The sequence below is a fragment of the Marmota flaviventris genome, chromosome X, assembly GCF_047511675.1.
Source record: "Marmota flaviventris isolate mMarFla1 chromosome X, mMarFla1.hap1, whole genome shotgun sequence".
NCBI classification, from domain to species: Eukaryota; Metazoa; Chordata; class Mammalia; order Rodentia; family Sciuridae; genus Marmota; species Marmota flaviventris.
This window is the reverse complement of record NC_092518.1, coordinates 31,072,880-31,094,888: the sequence shown is the minus strand read 5'-3', so window position 1 is coordinate 31,094,888 and position 22,009 is coordinate 31,072,880. Positions and strand designations below refer to the sequence as shown.

General features: G+C 40.6%; 1 protein-coding gene across 1 annotated transcript in view; it reads left to right on the top strand.

Annotated features, from left to right (window-relative positions):
* The window catches only part of Srpx (sushi repeat containing protein X-linked), a 95,847-nt gene extending 74,372 nt beyond the window's left edge, over positions 1-21,475 (top strand). The window contains exons 5-10 of the mRNA XM_071606005.1: positions 4,910-5,036; positions 8,788-8,909; positions 9,637-9,816; positions 12,646-12,779; positions 15,702-15,823; positions 20,939-21,475. Of these exons, the coding sequence (XP_071462106.1) occupies positions 4,910-5,036; positions 8,788-8,909; positions 9,637-9,816; positions 12,646-12,779; positions 15,702-15,823; positions 20,939-21,122 (869 nt within the window). The 3' untranslated portion in view covers positions 21,123-21,475. The remainder of the gene's footprint in view (positions 1-4,909; positions 5,037-8,787; positions 8,910-9,636; positions 9,817-12,645; positions 12,780-15,701; positions 15,824-20,938) is intronic.
* The last annotated feature ends 534 nt before the right edge of the window (positions 21,476-22,009 follow it).

The following is a 22,009-nucleotide window of genomic DNA, read 5'->3' as shown; positions in this document are numbered from 1 at the left end:
TCAGACTTATTCAGACTCTACTCTGGCAGTGGACTCAAATTCATGGTTATTACAGAAATAGATATAGATAATTCAATGTAGGAGAAAAAATATATTGTAAATTGCAGAATCTCCACAACCTCCACTGATATATTTTTAAAAATCCTTTAGAATGTAACCACTATTGTTTTGGGGGGTATTTTTTTTCTGTCTCTTTCTATTTTCAGTTAGTTTTGGTTACATTGAACAATGGATCGTTGGAATTACATCAAGTTCTCATTTAGAGACCAGATTTTCAGTAGACACATGATCTCTCTTTTAGACTAACACATCTTCCAAGGCCAAAACAGGAGAAAAAAATTGATAGATTTAAAATCATGGACAAAGAAAACCCAGCAAATGTCTTTCAACATGTAGAAGGCACCCATTTAATTGTTTTACTAAAGGACGGGGTAAAAGTCAACATGGCTTTTGGAATTGCTCACTTATTGTTTTATGTTTCTTATAGAGTAGAACATATAGATATTCATTAACACAAAGGAAATTCTGGGGAAAAAAAAACTCTAACACTTAAGATATGCAAATTGATAGCACATTTTTCTCGCTTCCCAACTGTCTGACAGTTTGATTTACCCAATGACCCATAGGAACATTTTCAGGGCTGAACTGATAAAAACAGTTGATAAAAACATCAGTGGACTAAGAACAAATGTGTCAGTACATTGTTGCAGGGCCCTTCAATGATGCTAATTTTTTCATGGATTGACAAATACATATTCTTTCCGAATTTTCAGGAATCCAATTTCAGTTTTAAAACCATTTGATCAATTGAGGTATTGATCTAGTTTTTACTTCTATGGCTTGCCAGTGCAAACTGAATAGGTACACTTTGAGGGGCCCAGTCTAATTTTACGGTATGACCAATGAAATTTTAGCTGGGCATCTCAGGTAAAGATGGTGACTATTAATTGCAGACTTCATTGCTCCCCTTCGTTGTTTCTGGAATGTTCTCTGAAGTCTTAGAATGCCAAAGAAATGGAACACTTCCCAGAGCCATCTACAGGGACTGTGCTCTGGTTAGGGGAAACAAACAATTGAGAGAATCATCAAAGGGCAGGTTCTGCTGTGCCTTGTGCAGTCACTGACTTCCTAAGCCTCCACAAAATGAACTCTTCTTTCTTCCATCACCAACCACAAACTGATATTTGTATCAGTGATCTATTCCTCTACAATAGACCACCCAAAACTTAGTGATTTCAAACAACTATGTTATTGCTTAACATAGTTGAGCAATGGTTGGAAATTTGGGCAGGATTTCATTGGGATAGCTCATGTCTACTGTTCATGGTAATAGTTGAGATGACTAGGGATAGAAGATCCAAAATGGCTTCCCTCACATTTCTTGCATCCCAGCTGGGGGAAGCTATACAGGCTGGGGTCTGACTGAATTAGCCCCCCCCCCACACACACACACATACACACACCTTCTCTACATGGTCTTTCTAGTCCATCACTTTAGATGGCTTCCAAGCCAGTGAAAGCAGAAAGTGCCAGACTTATGAAGAGCTTAGGTCTGTAATTGGCATAGGGTTACTTTCTTTGCATTTTATTTTTAGTTGGTGAACAAGTGATTGTCCTTTTGAAACTCTTCCTTATTTCTGCCACCTACAAGGTTGGACATGTTAAGGATTTCCAAGTAAATAGTTAAGCTGCAGTAGTTGAAACACTGTAATATATTACTTCTCCTCTTTTATATTTTTTAGTTGTGCATTTTTCAGGCAAAGATGGTGACTTTTAATTGTGGATTTCATTGCTCCACTTCTTGGCTTTTTTCATTCTTTCTGGAGAGTTCTCTGAAAACTTATGGCACCAAAGAAACTGGAACACAAAGAAGGGAGATGGTTTGTCAGATGTCTCCAATGAATGAGACAGAGAGCAGAGGACAGGATTTTTACTAAGGCTTCAGGGTTTCCACACAATAACTGGCTCTTCAGGCATCCTGACTCAACAAGGAATAGTAATTATGTTTCTATAGTAACTTTGTTCATTTCATTCATGGAAATTTATCATAACTTATAAGAAGCTATGGTGACCCAGGGCTGGGGAATAACAGGCTTAGGTCTTTAGAGCATCGGCTGATGGGCAGGCCAGCTGGTCTTATCAGCTGAGAGGGATGGCAGCTGTTTGAGGATGAATTAGAATTGAGTCCTGCTGTTGCTCTTCAAGGTTTTATAAGGAGACGGTGGCAGGCAATCCCAAAAGAATATGTATGCAAAGGTTGGAAGAAAACACCAGGCCAACAGCCAACAAACTCACAGAAGTGTTTGGCTTATTAAAATAAATTTAAAATATGTAATGGTGCCTTAAGATCCCGGACCACAAAGAAATCCTCCAAGAGAAGAAATGCTTCCCAGGCTATAAATGGGAATGTTATTAGCACTGCTTAGTCTAATGGGTGGTTGTTGGAATTCAATTCAATGAAATAATGCAGGGGGAGTGCTTAGCATGCGGTGGGCATATAGGAAGGGTTCAGGAAATATTAGCTATTATTTGTAGTGACTTATTTATTCTTTTTCTGGTTTGGAAGAATGCTACTTCTGAAAAACTAGGCCAGTTTCCATTGGTCATTGTTAACGGGACATAAGCTGGCTGTGGGAGGCTCTGACACTACTTAGATGACATACTTTGGAGTGCGTTTGCTCACACTGTCACTACATAGAGTTGTTATAGGACAAAACCCCAGTGTATCGTCCAAACGTTTAGTTTACCTGGCACAGACTAAGAGTCTGTCTTCCTTCTGACAATTATCTCTCCAAGAAAATATGGTAACATGATATGATTCTATATGGAAATCTATATCCTCTCCTTGCTCCTCTTGTTTTGCTTTACATTTTTTCATAAATAGATTTCCTATACAGCAAGTGCTGGCTCTCTCTGACCAGCAGGTGGCAGACATTGTATACTTGTCTTTCTGATCACCCACAGCTGTGAAATATTCATATGTCTTCTATCACCTATCATGGTTAAAAAAAAAAAAAAAAAGGATTTTTAAGCTTAGAAAATAGACTCCTCAAATGCATTTAAATCATCTTTCATAGAAGATTTATATACTTTATAAGTGCTAAGAGGCATTTTTTTTTACATTTTAATATCACTGAAATTGGAATGCATGGCACAATAAGTAGTGACTTAGATTCAATAAAATATGGTAGTTGTTCAATTTAGGATTAGTATATTAAAGCTGTAAATGCATGCTCCATTGAAGCATGACATAGAATGAAAATGAATCCAGATAGCTAAAGGTAAAATTGTTTAACAAACTATTCATAGTTTCTTACCCCCAAATAAAATGAGCAGTTATAAGACACAGAGGAAATATAGGAAGAATTTTACTTGATGCATGTAATTTTCAAAGACCTTTGCAATTCAGGATCAAAAGGACATTTAATTTTCTTTCAGATTGTAATAGTATTTAGATAATTATTGATTGATATGTAAAGCAATACAAAGCTGAATGTCCTGTGCTCTCTTTAAATACATTCTCTACCTGCTCAGAATCATCAAGTAGAACTTGCAAAAGTTCAAACTGCCTCTTGTGATTTCACTTCAGCTATCAGATGAAATATAACCCAGTGCAGAATTGGCATCTCCTTTATTTCTTGACTTCATTATCAAACCATCTGGAAAGTAAGGGGACAGAACTTCTATAGCCAGGTAGAGAGACTGGTTTGGGGAAATTTGGGAGGCCTTTAGAAGCTATAGCAAAGGTAAAACTGCTGTCCCAGAACACAAAACCACAGGTATGATGTAGTGGAAGTTGGAGGGAAGAGTGGGCCCAGACAGACCATTGCCTGTTTTAAGATACTGAATGCTGCTGGGCTCAGTGGCACACACCTGTAAATCCCAGCAGCTCAGGAGGCTGAGACGGGAGGATGACAAGTTCAAAGCCAGCCTCAGTAACTTAACAAGGCCCTGAGCAACTCAGCGAGACCCCGTTTCTATATAAAATACAAAAAAAAAAAAAAAAAGAGCTGGGGATGTGGCTCAGTGGTTAAGTGCCTCTAGGTTTGATCCCTGGTACAAAAAAAAAAAAAAAAAGAAAGAAAGAAAAGTATAGAAAAGAAAAAGATACGAATGCTATGTTGGGACTAGACATATCAGCAAGAGAGGGAGCTTGCTCTAGTGATAAGTGCATCTTGCAATGTCATTCACACTGCCATTACTTATATGCATGGTCTTAAATAAATCACCCAAGCTCTCTGAGCCTCAGTTTGCACATCTAAAAAATGAAAGACTTGGGTGGCTCCTTTGCACCTCCATAGTATTCACTTTTACCCTGGCTGGGTTAGTGCCATTTTCCACCTTGTGTTATATTTCATGCATGGTGACATAATCCCCCTAGAACACTTTAAACTGACAAGTCAGGAGCACTAATTCTCTCACACCTCCTACCACAGTTGGAACGAAGCCTTGGGTAAGTTAGGCACTCATGAAAGATCTGTTGCCTTGAATTGAATCAGATTAGATGACAGGTAGGGTACCTTTGCTAGTATTTTCTATCATTGCCTTTAAAGGAGGAGGGGCTCACTAAAGCCAAATGACTTTTAGCTTTAGCTGGATAACTGCGATGTTGCCAAGTCAGCTGGCAGAGTTTAGAAGCGTGGAGAGGAGCTGGAGCTAATGCATTGCCTCATGGGACACTTAGCAAGGCCAGATGATTGCAGGTTTAGTTCTGTGCGTTTGATTACCCACACTATCTCCAAAACTCAGCAGGAGAGAAAGAGTAATGAAAAGAGGGAAGAGAAATACAGGGAGTGAAGAAACTCTTCAAAAATATGTGTAGAAGTCTTGGTACCTCAAGTGAGTGTCGAGCCCCAATTTGACAAGATATTTCTTGATGACGGTGAGAATATTTGGGTTATATTTTCAGATATAGAACCTCCTAGAATCAAGTGCCCAAGTGTGAAGGAACGCATTGCTGAACCCAACAAGCTAACGGTACGCGTGTCCTGGGAGACACCAGAAGGAAGAGATACAGCAGATGGCATTCTTACTGAGTAAGTGAAACTTGGAATCTGAAATGAGGTTGTCTTTCTTGCTCTTTTCTTGTTGAGGTACTAAAGATGGAACCCAGGGCCTCACACATGCTCTGTGAATGCTCTACCACTGAGCTATGTCCCCAGCCCAGGTTATCTCTTTTATGTGAGACATTTACAACTCAGAGTGGGAGACTGTGTCTATAATGGGCTACTTGTGCTTTCAGGTGTGGCCTGCCCCTGGGGCCACCATCTAACATACTATATGTTTTAGTACTATGTTTGTTTATTGTCTATCTCCAGTACAGTATGTTCACAGCCATATCCCAATGGCCAGAATTGTGTCTGGCACACACAGTAAGTACTCAGTAGCTATTTGTAAGAAGGGGTGGAGGAAAGAAAGGAAGAGGAAGAACAGAAGGAGAAAGAGGAAGCCAACTGGTTAATTCTAGGATAGAATCCGCTTCATTGCCTGCCCAGAAGGCTTCCATTCATGTGTGCAGGCCTTACCAGGCCTCCAACTACACTAGGAAGTCCCCTGAGTCTCCCAGGACCAGCTAGGTGCTATCCTCTTGTGTTCTGTGGGTATAGTTTAGCACAAAACTCTTCCACCCCTTGGTTTGGAGGCTGCATCCACTTCTTTCCAAACATTTGATTTTTAATTTATTTTTTTAAACTTTTGACCACATCCACACACTTACAGAAGCTTATAAAGAAAGCAAAAGTGTCCTCTGCCTTCTTGCCACCTTGACCTTATTCTGCTTGACCTGTTCATTCATTGCATTAGTAGTTTGATGTTCCTCTGAGATGCTTTTAAAAGTGGGTGGTTCTCTTTGGTGAAGTTCAGCACGTGTTGTTCTAATCTGTTATTTGGGTCTGTACCCAGGCAGCATGTTCCCTGGAGGCCACTACTTTACTTCAGCATGCTCACATCTGTGCCTTAATGTACTTGACTCGATTAGGCCACTCCAGAGAATTTTCATCTGTGGATAAAAGGTTGCCTCCAACGTATCCCCTGGTGAACCATGAAGCGGGAAACACTTTCTAGAATCCTATCAATCTAGGCTGTGCAAGATAGAACATTTTTACACAATTATTAGCAATAACAGAACATTTCCCAGTAAGAAGAGGTTGAGTCTCTCACCCCTAAAGGATATTTTATTTATATATCCAGATAATCTCCCTCCAGTGCCTCATCTAGTTTAAATAGTACTAGTTGTGTTTCCCATTGTAACTTCTCAAAGATAAAGTCTGACTCTTTGTTGGGCATGGTGTCATTGCTTGTAATCCCATCTATTTAGGAGGCTCAGGCAGGAGGATCTAGAGTTGGAGGCCAGCCTGGTGACTTCGAGAGAACTTGCCTCAAAATAAATTTATTTGCTGTCACATACACATGTACATAAAGCCCTTAGGAGAAACTTTAGGGGATTGGGATTGAAATGTAAGGGGAGAGAGAGAGAGAGAGAGAGAGAGAGAGAGAGAGAGAGAGAGAGAGAATAGAAAAAAAGTCACAGTTGACATAATTGGGGATTGGCTTTTATTTATCTTTGACTCTTCAGGATCTAGAACAATGCCTGGTCCAGCCCCTAGCATATAGTAGTTTCTTAGATTTCTGCAACTATAACTGCTATTGAAATCCTTTATAATAAACATACAATATTAAATCACCAGATGCACCCCCTGCTTTGACTAAAAGCTTTGCCTTGGGATTTTTATGGGTAACCTGTGTATTATGGTTATAAATGTGACATTTATTTATTTATTTTTGGTACTGGGGGCACTTTACCACTGAGCTACATTCCCAGCCCTTTTTATTTTGAGACAGGGTCTTGATAAGTTGCTGAGGCTGGCTTTGAACTCATGATCTTCCTGTCTCAGCCTCAAAAGCCTCTGGGCATGTGCCATCTACCTGGTGAAATGTGACTTTTGTGTGTGTGTGTGGGGGGGGGCGGCTGGGGATCAAACCCAGGGCCTTGTGCATGCAAGGCAAGCACTCTACCAACTAAGCTATAGCCCCAGCCAGAAATGTGACATTTTAAAAGAGCATCTTAGTAGCCCCTGCCCCTCTGTCCAGCACAGCTGTCTGCTTCCAGAGTTCTCCAGCCCCAGGCTCACACAGGCTTGGAGCAGGATTCTGTGGGGAAGGCGCTCCAGCAGGATGAACAGTGAGAGAAGGCTGGCTGTCCTGTCCCCGTTTCAGCTCTTGCTTGGCTCCTTGCTTCCCTGACATTTCTCCCGTGACTCCCTCCTCCCATGTCCTTTCCAAGCCACCATTACATAGTTTGCTTCTAAGAGGAAAGGTTGTAGTGTCAAGTTCTGAGACAAGTGTTTCCTTTGAGTTTCTCTTTTGACCCCTGTTATTTGCATGTCACAGATGAAATGGAGTCTCAGAGAGGTTAGCAGCTCCTCGTATTCAAAAGATCACTCCCTTCAGAATTATGTGAATTTTTAACCTGCTTCCTAAGGATCTTAAAGCATCTAAAGCCCAAACTGACATATCTCTAAATGGTGGTATTTGTGACACTTTGCCAGGAGGTCTCACTTCATACCTTGTGAACAGCTACTTCACCCACCTATGTGTAAGGCTTTCCTCAATGGTGACAGTGATAATTCCACATATCTATTATTAGCAAATATCATCATTTTTCCCAAGAACTACAGAGAGCAGGGAATTATCTGTATATTGCAAAATAAACAAAAGCTGGCATTTGATTATGTTGTGGTTATTGGTGCTCTCATCAGATAGCTAAGAACAAATATGCTGGAGTCACCCTAGCTGTGTGATCTTGGGCACAACTTCAGTCCTCAACTTCCTCATCTGTAAAATGTAGAGTATTACCTACCTGATAGGGTTTTGTAAGATTAAAGAAACTAATATGTAAAAAGTCTAGAACTGTGCCTGGTGTGTGTAAGATTTATGTAAGTAAATGCAGAGAGAAATTATTGTTATTACCATTATTGTTATTATTATTATTATATTACAATAACAAAGGACTCACAGAGAATTTGCCTTTTTGTTCAGGAAAGTTCTCTACTGATCCAGAGTCTGAGGCAGGAGGATCATGAGTTCAAAGCCAGTCTCAGCAATTTAGCGAGGCCCTAAGTAACTCAGTGAGACCCTGTCTCTAAGTAAAATAGAAAAAAGGCTCAGTGGTTAAGCACCCCTGAGTTCAATCCTTGGTACAAAAAAAAAAAAAAGTGAATAAATTTCTTGTGCTCCCTGCATGGCCAAATGGCCAAATTGTCAATGACTCCTTGGACTATACTTTTAAATGATTTTCCTCACAAAATATTCCCTAGGCCTCCCAATAGGGAGGCCATTCAGGTCCACTCCAGAACAAGGGTAAGACTGGAGAGTCTCCACCCTCTGTTCTATCCTTCAGCATGAAAATATAATCTAAACTTTCCAGTCTTTGGGGCCTTGTTTTCAGATCTCAAACTGCTCTTCCAAAATAGAACACAGCTCAGAAGATCCTATTCTTCAAGAAACTTTTGTTCTGATCAAAGTGGTTCAGTGATGGCCCTTCAGTCTCCCTAAATCCTGGGCAGAGTAGGAGCTCAACAACTGCTTTTTAGGTCTATAAGAATCACCTTTGGGGGCTAGGGTTGTGGCTCAGCGGTAGAGCGCTCGCCTAGCATGTGGGAGGCCCTGGGTTCCATCCCGAGCACCATATAAAAAAAATAAATTAAAAAAATGTATTGTGTCCAACTATAACTAAATATTTTAAAAAATCATCTTTGGTGTTTTTGTTTTCGTTTTTTTTCTCCAAAGTGTTATTCTAAAAGGACTCCCCCCAGGCTCGCATTTTCCAGAAGGAGACCACAAGATCCAGTATACAGTTTATGACAGAGCTGAGAATAAGGGCACCTGCAAATTTCGAGTTAAAGTAAGAGGTAAGAATACTGTTTAGGGGCTCTCCCCACCCCACCCTATAGGAAAGCAAATGGGAAAGAGAAAGAGGCCTTTGAACAAGACTTCTCTGAGTGCCCATGTGGAAGGGAGGCGTGCCAGCTTTGGAGTAGCCTCTGATGAGTCTGGGTGAAGTATCCCATTTTAATGTCTGGATTTCAGTGATGGAATTCAGTGCTGGCAGCTTATTTAAGATTCTACAGATCTGGTGTCACAGGGGTCCACAGCTGGCTGTCCGAGTAGAATATTACTTGATAACTTTTCCATCCCTGTGAGTGGGTAACCAGCTAAAACCTACAAGTTCTTCTATAACCAGGGTGGTTAGGAGCCCCTAGTTTGAGCCACTGGGAAACCATGTTCTTGGTGTTTTAGACCTTTTATCAACCTGAAAAAAAATGTTTTTAAGGATTATTTTGTGCTTCATGGTTTGGGCAGCTAATAACTAACCATCTTTACCCTTTACTCTTCTGGGCTCAACCTCTTGTAACACTAGGGGCTGAAACAGTTGATCTCAGTGGTATCAAGGGTATGGATGGTCACCATTCCAAGGCCCACCCACTGAACAAATAGTCATCTTTGTCCCCTCACTTATGCCACAAACTTATATAGAAGCCTCTTTGCAAATTTGGGGCCTCTGAGTCCTCACTGTCCCCCGTTATTGTGTGGAAAGGATCTCAGCACTGAGACCCCTCTGGTTCTGGGTCCTTACAGTCAGACGCTGCGGCAAACTCAATGCCCCAGAGAATGGTTACATGAAGTGCTCCAGTGACGGTGACAATTATGGAGCCACGTGTGAGTTCTCCTGCATCGGTGGCTACGAGCTCCAGGGTAGCCCCGCCCGAGTATGTCAATCCAACCTGGCTTGGTCTGGCACGGAGCCCACCTGTACAGGTATGTGTACAGCCCTCTCTTTGCTCGGCAGCAGAATCTGAAGAGACCTTGGTTCTAGATTCCAGTACAGAGAAAGAAAGTTTCATTTCATATATTTTGTAAAGTGCATCACTGTCCCTTATCATCTGAGTGGGTGAACATAGTCCCTAAGTCCCTGCTCCAACTCACCTTACCTGCCCTCCTCCTTTTGCCTCTGGTGTCCGTTTTATGACTTTTAAGAAAGAAGCTGAGGTGGAAACCCAGGGCCAGTCTTTGGTGATGATATGAATCAGCAAAGTCTGTTCTAGTTACTCTAGTTCCTATCTTCTATAAATGTAGGATCCTGCTTATAAAGTCACTGTGCTGTCACACATAAGCATTGCAGTACCTCCTTTGCCGTAGTGGTTTGAACACCATTAGCACTTGTTTTTCAACCTAGAGGTGGTGCTACAAATATTCTCAGAAACTGGTTGGAAAGAGATACAAACCACTAGGCAATAAACTGGTAACTAGCTATGAGCTTGTGGGACACATCATGCTGAACAAGGTCTTTACTTGACCTAAACCGATTTCAAAATCTTAGTACAGAAACGAAGAGCTTTCTACTGTCATGTATAACTGATTAAAACTAATAAATAACTAATAAAGATAAAAGAAAAAGCAGATATTTTCAAATAAAAAATCTTAGTACAAATCAAATATAAAGAATCTCTACCTTTTATGTTGATTACATGTTGAGATGAAATATTTGGGATATATTGGGTTAAATCAATACATTAAAATTATTTTCATTTATTTCTTTGTACTTTTTCAAGGAGGCTACTAGAAAATTTAAGATTATGCAATACCTTCCATTATATTTCTATTGGCCAGGGCTTTCCTAGACTCAGCCTTTGAGGTATGGAGAGGGGCAAGAACTCTGCATTACTCAGTATGATATCCCAGCGCCTGGCATAGAGGTTGGCACATAACAGGCACTCACTGTATGCTGCATGAATGAATGAATATGCAAATGAACAAATACCTCAATGCAAATCTCCAGCTTGAAACACAAGCACCAAGATTGTAAACCATACATGGAATTTCCTCGATTTTTTCATATTATTTCTTTTCTAGGGCCAGACCTGTTTGCTGACCTATGTGTTGAGCATCCTTCATTGATCTTGAACAGCCAATCATCTGCGATTTGTTGTCATTTATTTGCTAAATTGGCAGACCTGTTGTTAATCTTCCTCATCCCATGTCCTCCGTGTTGCTTGTTCTGTGGCTCTCTGTGCCCTACATTCCTTTGTCCTTTCTGCACCAAAGAGGCAGACTTCTGAGGTTCTGAGCCACTCTAAAGCCAGCCTGTCCATTGCCTACTTTTCTCACCCTTCTGCTTCCCCCTGCAGATACTGTGGTGCTTGGCCCATGTGCCTTTGACATTCCCATCTATAATCAGAAGGCTGCCTACTGCAATTACCCAGATCTCTCTGTCTGAGGGTTTTCCTGGCTATGAGGGTGTTATGTGTCCATGCACAAGACTAGCTGCAAGTGGCAAAGAATTAGTCTCCCCACAAAGTGGCCATCAACCAATGATAGAGCAGTTGATGTATAAATTATCCAGTTATTTCATTCCTCCAGTAGGATAACTCTGAAGTATGTGGTGTACTGTCTCCCAGAGTTACCTAGTAGAATTTAGCTCCAGAGTCCATAGCAGTAAGTGGCTTGATAACCCACTCTGTATGGCTTTCTTTCCTTCCCTGACTCATTTTCCAAGGCAGGCAGAATAATGGTCCCCAAAGATGCCCACATCCTAATCTTCCAAACCTGTGAATATATTACCTTACATGGAGAAGGGACATTGCAACATTGCAGGTGTGATTAAGTTAAGGATTTTGAGATGGGGAGAGTACCCTGGGTTATCCAATGGGCCCCAATGTTACCACAGGGGTCCTTATATAAGGCAGACAGAACTGCTAAAATAGTCACTGTGTTATTTTTTTCCTTTTTGTGACTAAAATACCTGACCAGAACAACCGAGGAAGAAACCTTATTTTTGAGTTCACGATTTCAGAGATTCAGTCCATGATCAGCCAACTCCATCACTCAAGGCCTGAAGTGAGCTGGAGCATCATGGCAGAAGGGCATGGTACAGAAAGCCAGGAAGCAGAGAGAAAGCAGGAGGAACCAGGGACAAAATATATCATCCTTAAGACATGTCCCCAGTGACCCACTTTCTCCAGCCACACCCCACCACACCCAGTAATCCATTCAAATTATCAATTTATCAAATGGCTTAAATCACCAATTAGGTTACAGCTCTCATAATCTGATCATTTCATCTCCTGTGTTAGCACAGGAGCTTTTGGGGGTCACTCATCAAAACTGTAACTGTTACAAAGAGATGGTGGAAGGAGAGGGCAGAAAGAAGACAGATTTGAAGAAGCTACACTGCTCTTTGGAGATGGAGGAAGAACCCAATAGCCAAGGAGTGAAGGTGGCCTCTAGATCCTGAAAAGGACAAGGAAACAGATTCACCCCCTCCCCATACATCAAAGCCTGCTGATACCTTTATTTTAGCCCAGTGAAACTCATTTTGAATTTCTGATTTCAAGGAACAAATAGAATAGATTTGTGTTTTATTAGGCCACTAAGTTTAAGGCGATTTGTTATAGCAGCAGGAGGAAACTAATACACTTTCCCACTCCTCTACCAGTGCTTCTTTGCACCATCTCCCAAATAAACTACTTATACTCAAATCCTTATCTCAGGGTCTGCTTCTTATATATATGGTTCTGTATCATTACAGGCCATGTCAAGCATAGAGCACACAGGATTATGGCTTACGTGGCTATTTTCTATTTACAGCCATGAATGTCAACGTGGGTGTCAGAACAGCAGCTGCACTTCTGGATCAGTTTTATGAGAAAAGGAGACTCCTTATTGTGTCCACACCCACAGCCCGAAACCTCCTCTACAGGCTACAACTGGGAATGCTACAGGTGAGACTTTGAGGCAGGGTCAAACTGGGGAAGGGAGACCTCTAACAGGAAGGGCCTAGGCAGTTCACTAAAAGCAAAGGCCAGATTCACTGCCTAATCCATTTAGGGTCAGTTTCAGGAACCAGCACTTTAAAGTTACCCATTCATTTCTGGTGCTGAAGCATAACCTGATTAACATTGACTCCCCAGAGCTAACCCAATCGTTTTCTAACTAATGAGGTTTGTCTGTCTTCACTAATAAGCCTAATTGACGTACTGTCCGGGCCCTGGAACAATTGTCTTTGCTGAGCCTGCCCAGGATCTGCTTGAGCTGAAAGCAATCAATCCATCAGTTTGTCTGCTCAAAAGGCTGGCCCAGGAGATGATGGGAGTCCAGGAGCCCTTAGGCTCCCTCCCCAGAGAATTTCAATGACACTCTTGGAGCTCCTCAGAGAGTGTCTCAGAATAGTAGTTCACAAAATGTGATCAGTGGACCAGCAGTATTAGCATCCTCTGGAACTTATTAGAAATGTAAATTCTCAGGCCCCACCCCAGACGTGCTTTATTAGAAGCAGGGTCAAAGCAGGTGTTTTAACAATATACCTTGGTGATTTCTAAGTACTTTAAACTTTGAGGAGCACTTCTCCAGGAACTCTTCCCTTCTTGGCTATGTAAAAGAGAGGTGTAAGCTTGCATTTTCTGAAGATCAAGTCCCTGAGACAAGGGGATACAGTGGGAGATAAGGTGGCTAATAAATGAGGTAACCAGCATCTTGGGCCCTGGTGGAGGGGGGTTGGGGGGGGCTAGAAACTGTAAGGATCATACTAGAAATTCCTTGTTTTGTTTTTTGTTGTTGTTTCTGTTTTGTACCAGGGATTGAACCCAGGGGTGCTTAACCATGAGCCACAGCCCCTTTTATTTTTTTTATAGCTTTATTTTATTTTATGTGGTGCTATGGATCGATCCCAGTGCCTCAGGCATGCTAGGTGAGCGCTCTACATCTGAGTCACAACCCCAGCCCCCCCTTTTATTTTTTTTATTTTTGAAACAGGGTCTTGCTGAGTTGCTTAGGGCCTCGCTAAGTTGCTGAGGCTGGCTTTGAACACACGATCCTCCTGCTTCAGTCTCACAGTGGCTGGGATTACAGGCCTGCAATACCTTGCCTAGCCAAGTTGCTTTATTTTTGTCCTGAAGTTGATTTACAATAAGAATGACCAACCTGGAGCTGGGATTGTAGCTCAGTGGCAGAGCACTTGCCTAGCATGTGTGAGGCACTGTTTTGATCCTCAGCACCACATAAAAATAAATATATAAAATAAAGGTATTGTGAACATCTACACCTAAAAAAAAATGAATGACCAATCTGACTGAACACTAAAGAGACAGTATATGTGCTATGTCATGGACACAGTGGTGCTTCACATTTTTTGAGAATATTTTATTCATTTATTACTGTGATTAGGACTAAGTGTTTAGAATAATCTTGGTTTAATCAAAAGCTACAATTTACCACTCATGGCGCACTAATACAATGAATAATAAATCTTCTTCACTATTCCCATATACTTGACCAACTGCCTCTAAAGAGCTGTATGAAAAATTTTTAAGCTTCCTTTATAAGAGCCAAATTTATACATCTGTATCCCCCAGTCCCTGCCACCTTATCTCCCATTGTATCCCCTTGTCTCAGGGACTTGATCTTCAGAAAATGTAAGCTTACACCTCTTTTTTGTGGGAAATTGGCAAGCAGCCTATATTCCATGGCCAGACATTCCCTGGCCTCTTCTTACTCCATAGAAAGATGAAGAAGCCAAACAACTTGCTTTTCCTCTATATGAGCAAACTAATGGCATGCTGGACCAGATTTGGGCCCTTGCTGGGTTTTGTAATTAAATTTTATTTGACGCAGCCACATTCATTGATTTGTGTTTTGTTTCTGGCTGCTTTTGCACTCTAATGGCAGAGTTGAACACTTAGGCTAGAGGCCATCCAATCTCTGGAAGCCTAAGATATTTACTATCCAGCTCTTTGCAGAAAACATTTGCTGTCATCTGCCTTCACCTATCTCTGTTCCTTCAGATACTCACTAAATTACTAATCAACTTGTTGCAGACCATATTTTGGATCAAGATGTTTTTGTATGTGATCTCTCTTCCCACCAACATACTTAACATTTGCATTTAACCAGAGCCTTTAAGAAAGGTTTGATTGACTTAGGCATTTCAGTTAGAATAATAAAAAAGTCTATTTCTATTTTTGCTAACTTCTCTACCAATTCTGTCACTCCATATATTGTTTTAGTGGAATTTTGGCAAAAATCATTGGGCATTCTAATAATTCAAGACTTGAAATTTTCTTTTGCCATTAGGCAGATTAGACTTATGTTAATTTTTGTCCCTTATTGCCACTGCTGTTCCTGGTGAGACTTCCTGGCACATGGAGGTCTGAGCCACATTCTCAAGGCTCTTGTTAAGGGCCAGCTCAGAGATCTGGAACCTTTCGTCCTTGTTTCCTCCTGGGTTTGGGTTGGGGGGGCATAGAACAGGGGGATGTGAGGGGTGGAAACAAGGACTAAGAAGGGAACTCTGGAAATATTCTTCTCTCCCTGCAAAGTTAGAATCCTCTGGGGTGGTCTTGGACACTTTTTAGGAAATTTGACTCATGTAAGGTCTCACCCTGTCTGGAAATACCATAGACTGCCATTTTGCTTAGGTTTTCAAAATCCCATTGCCAAGCCATTTCTTAATGATGCCACTAGGAAGGTATTTAGATTTTATAGCCATCCGTTTACTCCAGTTTCTCACCGTTTTCAGGATAGTTTGGAGTGGACAGATAAATTTCCCCAAACAGACCATTGCTGTTTCTGTCAGTCTGCAGTTTTGACATGGAGGTCTCTTTCCTTAGCCATACTCACCCCCACCCCATTGGTTCCCCCTTCCCCAGCAAGCACAGTGTGGCCTGGATCTTCGACACATCACCGTGGTGGAGCTGGTGGGCGTGTTCCCAACCCTGATCGGCAGAATAGGAACCAAGATTATGCCTCCCCACCTGGCTCTGCAGCTCAGGTAGGGGAAAATTTGGTCTTTCAATTTGATCCCCTGTGAATGCACTTGTATCTGATTAGGTTCCCTGATTTCTTTCTATTCAGTATTGAGTTCAGGCAAACTTCAACGGTTAATTGCTTTTTATTCGAGGAGTATTATGACCGTGCTAATTGGCATGTTGCTACTTGTCCAAGTAAATTATGCAGTGGGTAATTACCAGTGTTCTTTTCTTTCCCCCTACATCCAAGTGTTTTTGCTGTGTGTGAGTGTGTGTGTGTGTGTGTGTGTGTGTGTACGTGTGTGTTGGGTTGGCAGGGGAAGAGGATCTGAATAAAAGGACCTAAGCAATCCTTGCTTTATTAGTGAGCAGGCATCCAATTAGTATTTCCAACCTTGACCTCTTTTTTCTCCATGCTTCCGGAGTACTTGTCCATACCTTTTTTTTTTTTTTTAACAATTATATTTTATTTTGGTCAAACTTATAAAGCTAGAGCCATGGTGTTCAGACTCTGAGTAATAACAGATTAAAGAACAGGATTCAACAGCCTCAAGGCAATTTCAGAATAACCCAAATTTTTACTTGAATCTCCTGACCACTGTGAAATAGATAATTAAACTACAGTAATACTCCTTTAAAGTCCTTCTTTCTTGCCTAGCTTTTTTTTGTCACACACTGCAGGGCAAAGTGCAGATCTCTCTTCTCAGGGTCCCAGGTGGCTCCGTAGCTTTCAGGGTCCCAGATGGCTATATCATCCTGTACATCAACATCCAGAACATATGCTTCCAGGTTTTTGCAAAAGAGGAAGAAGGAGAGTAAGATTAAACTATACTATATTAGTCAGCATTTTGTTACTGTTAGAAAATGCCAGAGGTAATTAACTTATAAAGAGAAAAGATTCATTTAGCTCATGTTTCTGAAGTTTGCAGTCCAAGATCAGGCAACCCCATTGCTTTGGGTCACTGGTGAGGGTGATACATCAAAGAGGGAAGACATGGCAGAGCAAACTGCTATATCAAGAAGCAGAGAGAGACTGAGAGACCAGTTTCTTTATAGTGTATACCCTCAAATAACCTAAGGACCTCACACTGGGCCCCACCTCTAAGAGGGTCTGCCACCTCCCAATAATGCCATCCCAGAAACCAAGCCTTTAATTCATAGGCCTTTGGAAGATGTTCAACATCCAATCCATAGCACACATCCACTCTTCTATGGTTCACCTAGGAAGTATCATACATTGATCCTTCTTCCAGTCTATTGGCCAGGACTGGTCACATGATTGCAATTGAATTTCAAAGGAGGCTGGGAAATGCAGTTTTTCTGTATTCTCAGGAAGAAAATGAAATGGTATTTAGTGAACCCTATCACAGGTATTCAGAGAGGTTCATAGAAATTCTTTGAGAGGCCATACAATAGAAACATAGTCTTAATAAATGATGTTATAAGTAGAGATAGTAGCTTCTTTCTCTAATTTTCCTATTGTACAGCTGCATTTGACCCCTTCTGTGTTTGATTTATACTTCTCTCCAGCCAAAAAGAGTTTGCCCCCTTCTTACCAAGGACAAAAATTCAACCTACTAGGGAAAAAAATAAGAAGAGTTGTGAGTTCTCTTAGACAGTTGGCTGATGACAAAAGAAAGCTGGGTACACTCCTAAACATTTGTATTTTTTCTATGCTACTGCATTTGCATCTAGTACCACCCAGAATGTAACACTTGAGGTCAGTGCCATATTTTTTCCCCAAGTATTTCCTACTCAGTACCTAACACAGTGCCTGGCCCCACATTGGTGCTAAGTAAGTGGAGTAGATGATACCAAATTTCATGGAAATAGCTTACTTATCTCCAGGGGTGATAGTAGTCTTGAAAAGTGTATTTGTAATATTAATACCTTGAGTTGAAGTCTGTAAAAGTCAAGATAGAGGAATATGTTGATATCTAAAAATCTGTAATGAGCATTCTCAAAGTAGAAGAATGAAGCTGTTGCTTATTTAGAATTACATGCTCAAACCATGTTGATGATTTAAAAAAAAAAAAACCTGTTGCAAAATTTGCTAACTTGTCTGCTTTGGATAGCAGATATGTATACATCTATATCATATATTATATATATATATATATATATATATATATATATATATATATATATGATCATATGTATCAGATGTATGTATATATATACATGATCACTTATATATACATGTATATATATTTAAACATATATATGTCTTCATAAAATCTTGATGTGATTGTAAACTCATCTAGCTTGAGGAACAGCAAAATCTGACTTAAGAAACAAAACCTCTATCATTCAGGTTGTATATGTTTGGGTAACTATAGACCTCTGTAGGCAGAGAATGATTTGAATAACCAATAAAGTTGCTTAAATGAATTATGCAGTGGTTCTCAAATTCTAGCCTGCATCAGAATTCCCTGGGGGAAGCTTGTTGAAACACATTGCTGGGTTCTACCTCCATAGTTTTCAGTTTGAGGAGTTTTAGGGTGGGGTCTGAAAATCTGTATTTCCAGCAAGTTCCCAAGGGATCACACTATGAGAACAACTGACCTAGTGTTTTATCAAGGGTGTCGAAGTTTTGAAGCAGAAATTTTGCCAAGTAGCTTTTAAAGAAGAGGATCAGTCTTTATTGTATAGTTAGAACATGGTCCAGGAAAAGTCACTCCAAGACAATCGCTTAGGCCCATCAGCTAAGGGATCCCATGTCAGGCCACTTATCTGACATATAAGTGAGGCACAAACAGGGAAGATGTTGTCTTCTTTTTCCCTATGAATTCCAGTCCAGGGTCTACTGTGGGATGAAGGGAATGATTTAGGTAGAACATGGAACACAGGAGAAAAGAGAAGGTGAAGCAGATTGCCTAGATAATCCAAAAATGCTCTTGTCTGGTTTGAAAGCTATTTTCAAATAGCTGAGACCATGATGAAACTGCTGAAGGGACTCAGCAGAAAGGGGAAGCTGGGTGCCTGTATTACAGGGTTGCCACCTGCCTTCTTTCTGCTCCTCATTTCTTTTTCTTTTTCTTTTTTTTATAGAAGATCATAAAGGGTTCACTTAATAATGAAGTGGAAGTAAAGTTCCAAAGTCTATGGAGCCAACTTGCCTCCAAGAGAGGAAATTACCTGGGGCTTCACACCTGGAGAGATTTTATATTTGGTTTGGGAATCTCTCTTCTCTTGCATTATGGATTTGGTGCCATTACTATAGTTTTCTGCCATGGTTTAGTGCGCCAGCACCCATTTTGCCACAATGGAAAATTTTCCAACATAGATCTGGCCCTCATTTCTTTTAGATCTGGATGTCTGAGCTAATGAATGCTCCTTAGGGTGATTTTTTCCACCAATCCCAAAGATGACAGGGGCAAAGAAAGCCACAATTTTAACCCTCACATTATTATTTGAGTCCCCAGGTTTGCCTAGAAGATTCTCCAGGAAAAAAAAAAAAAAAAAAAAAAACTCCTTCCAATCAGATGACAAGCATTTGTGTAACTCAGACATGCTGGCCCCATCATCCCTCTGAGGTGTTGAGTCATTTCTGAGCTTTCATGGCCTCAGTGCTAGTGGTTCCATCCTAGCCTCTTAAGCACTGTAAAACCAAATGCTTCAATGTCTCATGGGTCACCTTTCCACTGGCTCCACATTGTTTGGCCCTTTTCTCCCTCCTAACATTCCTGCCCCTCTATTTTCCTGAAACCGCCCTGTGTTAGGATTTCTCCCCAGAAATTTGGTACACTCCTCTTAAAGATATAGAGCAATTTAGTTCTCCATTCCCACCTTACCTATGCCTACATTGAAGTGTTCAGACTCAATAATGCACTTGGCTAAGACATCTGCTCCCAAGCTCTTCTCTTAGTGCCATAGGACACCTGGTAGAGGCTGAGTAATTTTATCTTTCTTTCATTTCTAGTCCCTAAAAGTGAACTAGCAATTTAGCTTCCCACTGCAATAAAATATAAATTATCCTTTTCTTCCCTGAAACTCCACACACAAAAAAGTGCAGTTTGTATTTTATGTAATGGTTTTTTAAAAACTTAGATCCATTTGTATGAGAAAAAAATGCTTCACTTTAAATCCAGATGGCAGTTTACTTTGTGCCTCACACAATCTCAAGATATCTCAACTGAAAAAGACAAAAAACAGAGGAGACAGAGTGGGGTCATTATTTTATTGGACTTAATTTATCTGTTTGTTTGATTTCTCTGGCTTTTCATATCTAAACATGTTGGTATTGATATAAAACATCAATAAGGATGAAATTCTAATGTAGTAGAGTGGAAAAAACATCAGACATGTAAAATCATGTCAAATCCCTGTTTGGAATTACTTGGGGTACAAATTATAATTAACAAAGTCAGAATATGTGGGGTGTAGACCAACATCATTCCTTTCCATTGATGCAGTTCTGAGTTGGCCACTGAACAGGACACAATTATATTTGGAAAGTTATTTCAATTAGGTTTACCTCGTCCAGGGTTTCTCAGCCTTGGCCCTTTGGAGAGTTGGGGGATGGATTTATTTGGCAGAGAGGCGGTGTTGTGCATTGTATGATGTTTAGCAGCATCCTTGACATCTACCCACTAGACAGTAGCATCTTCACTCCCCATTGTGATGACCAAAATGTGTTTAGACATGGCTAAATGCCCCCAGAGGGATAAAAATCACCCCCACTGATAAACACCCATGTAATTCTAGCATATATAGGGTCATGCAAAACCAGTCTTCAAACTCTAATGTCCCAAAAGTCTCTTAGCCTTGTCAAACATGCCTCGTAGCAACTATTGGTGCATAGCCCTATTGCAGGTCTGAAGTCCTCCTGACCATACTCTAAAGCAGAGCTGCTTAACCTTTCATGGCCATATCCATCATCTGGGGGATCTCATTAATAATGCAGATTCTAATTTGGTAGGTTTTGAGTGAGATGTGAGTCTTCTTTTCAAACAAATTCTCATGTGATGCTGCTGGTCCAAGGACCACACTTTGAGTAGCAAAGGTCTAAAGGATGATTCAGGTCCTTCATGGTATCAAGCCTTTCTCAGTATACAGTGTCTACGGTTCTGGTTGGCCCACTATAACCATTGGAAGTTAAGGTTTAATCCAGTTTCTCTTTTCTTTGTTTGCCCCAGGCTGTTGCTACGAATCCCACTCTACTCCTTCAGTATGGTGCTAGTGGATAAGCATGGCATGGACAAGGAACGCTATGTTTCCCTGGTGACACCTGTGGCCCTCTTCAACCTGATTGACACTTTCCCCTTGAGAAAAGAGGAGATGGTCCTGCAAGCGGAAATGGGCCAGACCTGTAACACCTGATGTGATGATGTTCCTTTCTTACTGGTCCCTCTTCTCTTTCTACACAGTGCCGTGCACATGAGAAGGCCTTAAAAATATCCTTGATGTACAGATTTTTATTTGTAATTTTTAAAGTCTATTTTATTATGAGCTTTCTTTCCCTTAAAAATTGGCACAATGCTTTTTTTTTTACTTCAAAATAGTTCAAAAAACTATATGAACATATATATTTACTCTCTTTATTCCATCATGGCTGGTAAATTTTGTAGAGAAATTAGAAACCACAACCATAAACACGATTTCAATGTGTTATTCAGTATGACACATCGCTGTCTTCTATTTTGTCCATATGAAACTTTTATTAATAAAATATTTTGGAGCAAATTTATTAAAATTCATTTTGTTTATCAAGCACCAGCCATACTTGCTCAGTATGGCCAATGGTTTTAGTGCTGTGATTCTTTGTGGTATTTTGGGAATAGAAAAATGCAGTCTTCCCAGGAGCTCACCTGAGCTGGGAGACAGCAGAGCTCTCAGGTGGCATAGTAGGCAATTAAAGCAATAAGCCACAAATGAAAGTTAAGCCTTTAATTATGTTCCATTGTTCTATATATAGGTTCACCTATAAATACTTAAATGGAACAATTGTAAAGGTCTTTATAGGTGTCCTATATATAGGATGATGGGAACATAAGAGTCTTAAACTAGAGAAAGCACCAACTCTCCCTGTTCCATTTTTTTCCCATGAAATAGTGCACTGGTGTGTCAAGAGTCAGGTGGAAAATGCAGATTTGGAGCCATCTCACTCCACAAACAAAAGGTTCTGGTGGTCTCATAGACTCTGGATTTGGGCATATAGCTAGGCATGGAAAAATATTGAATACTGAGTATTCCGAGTGGGGAAAAAT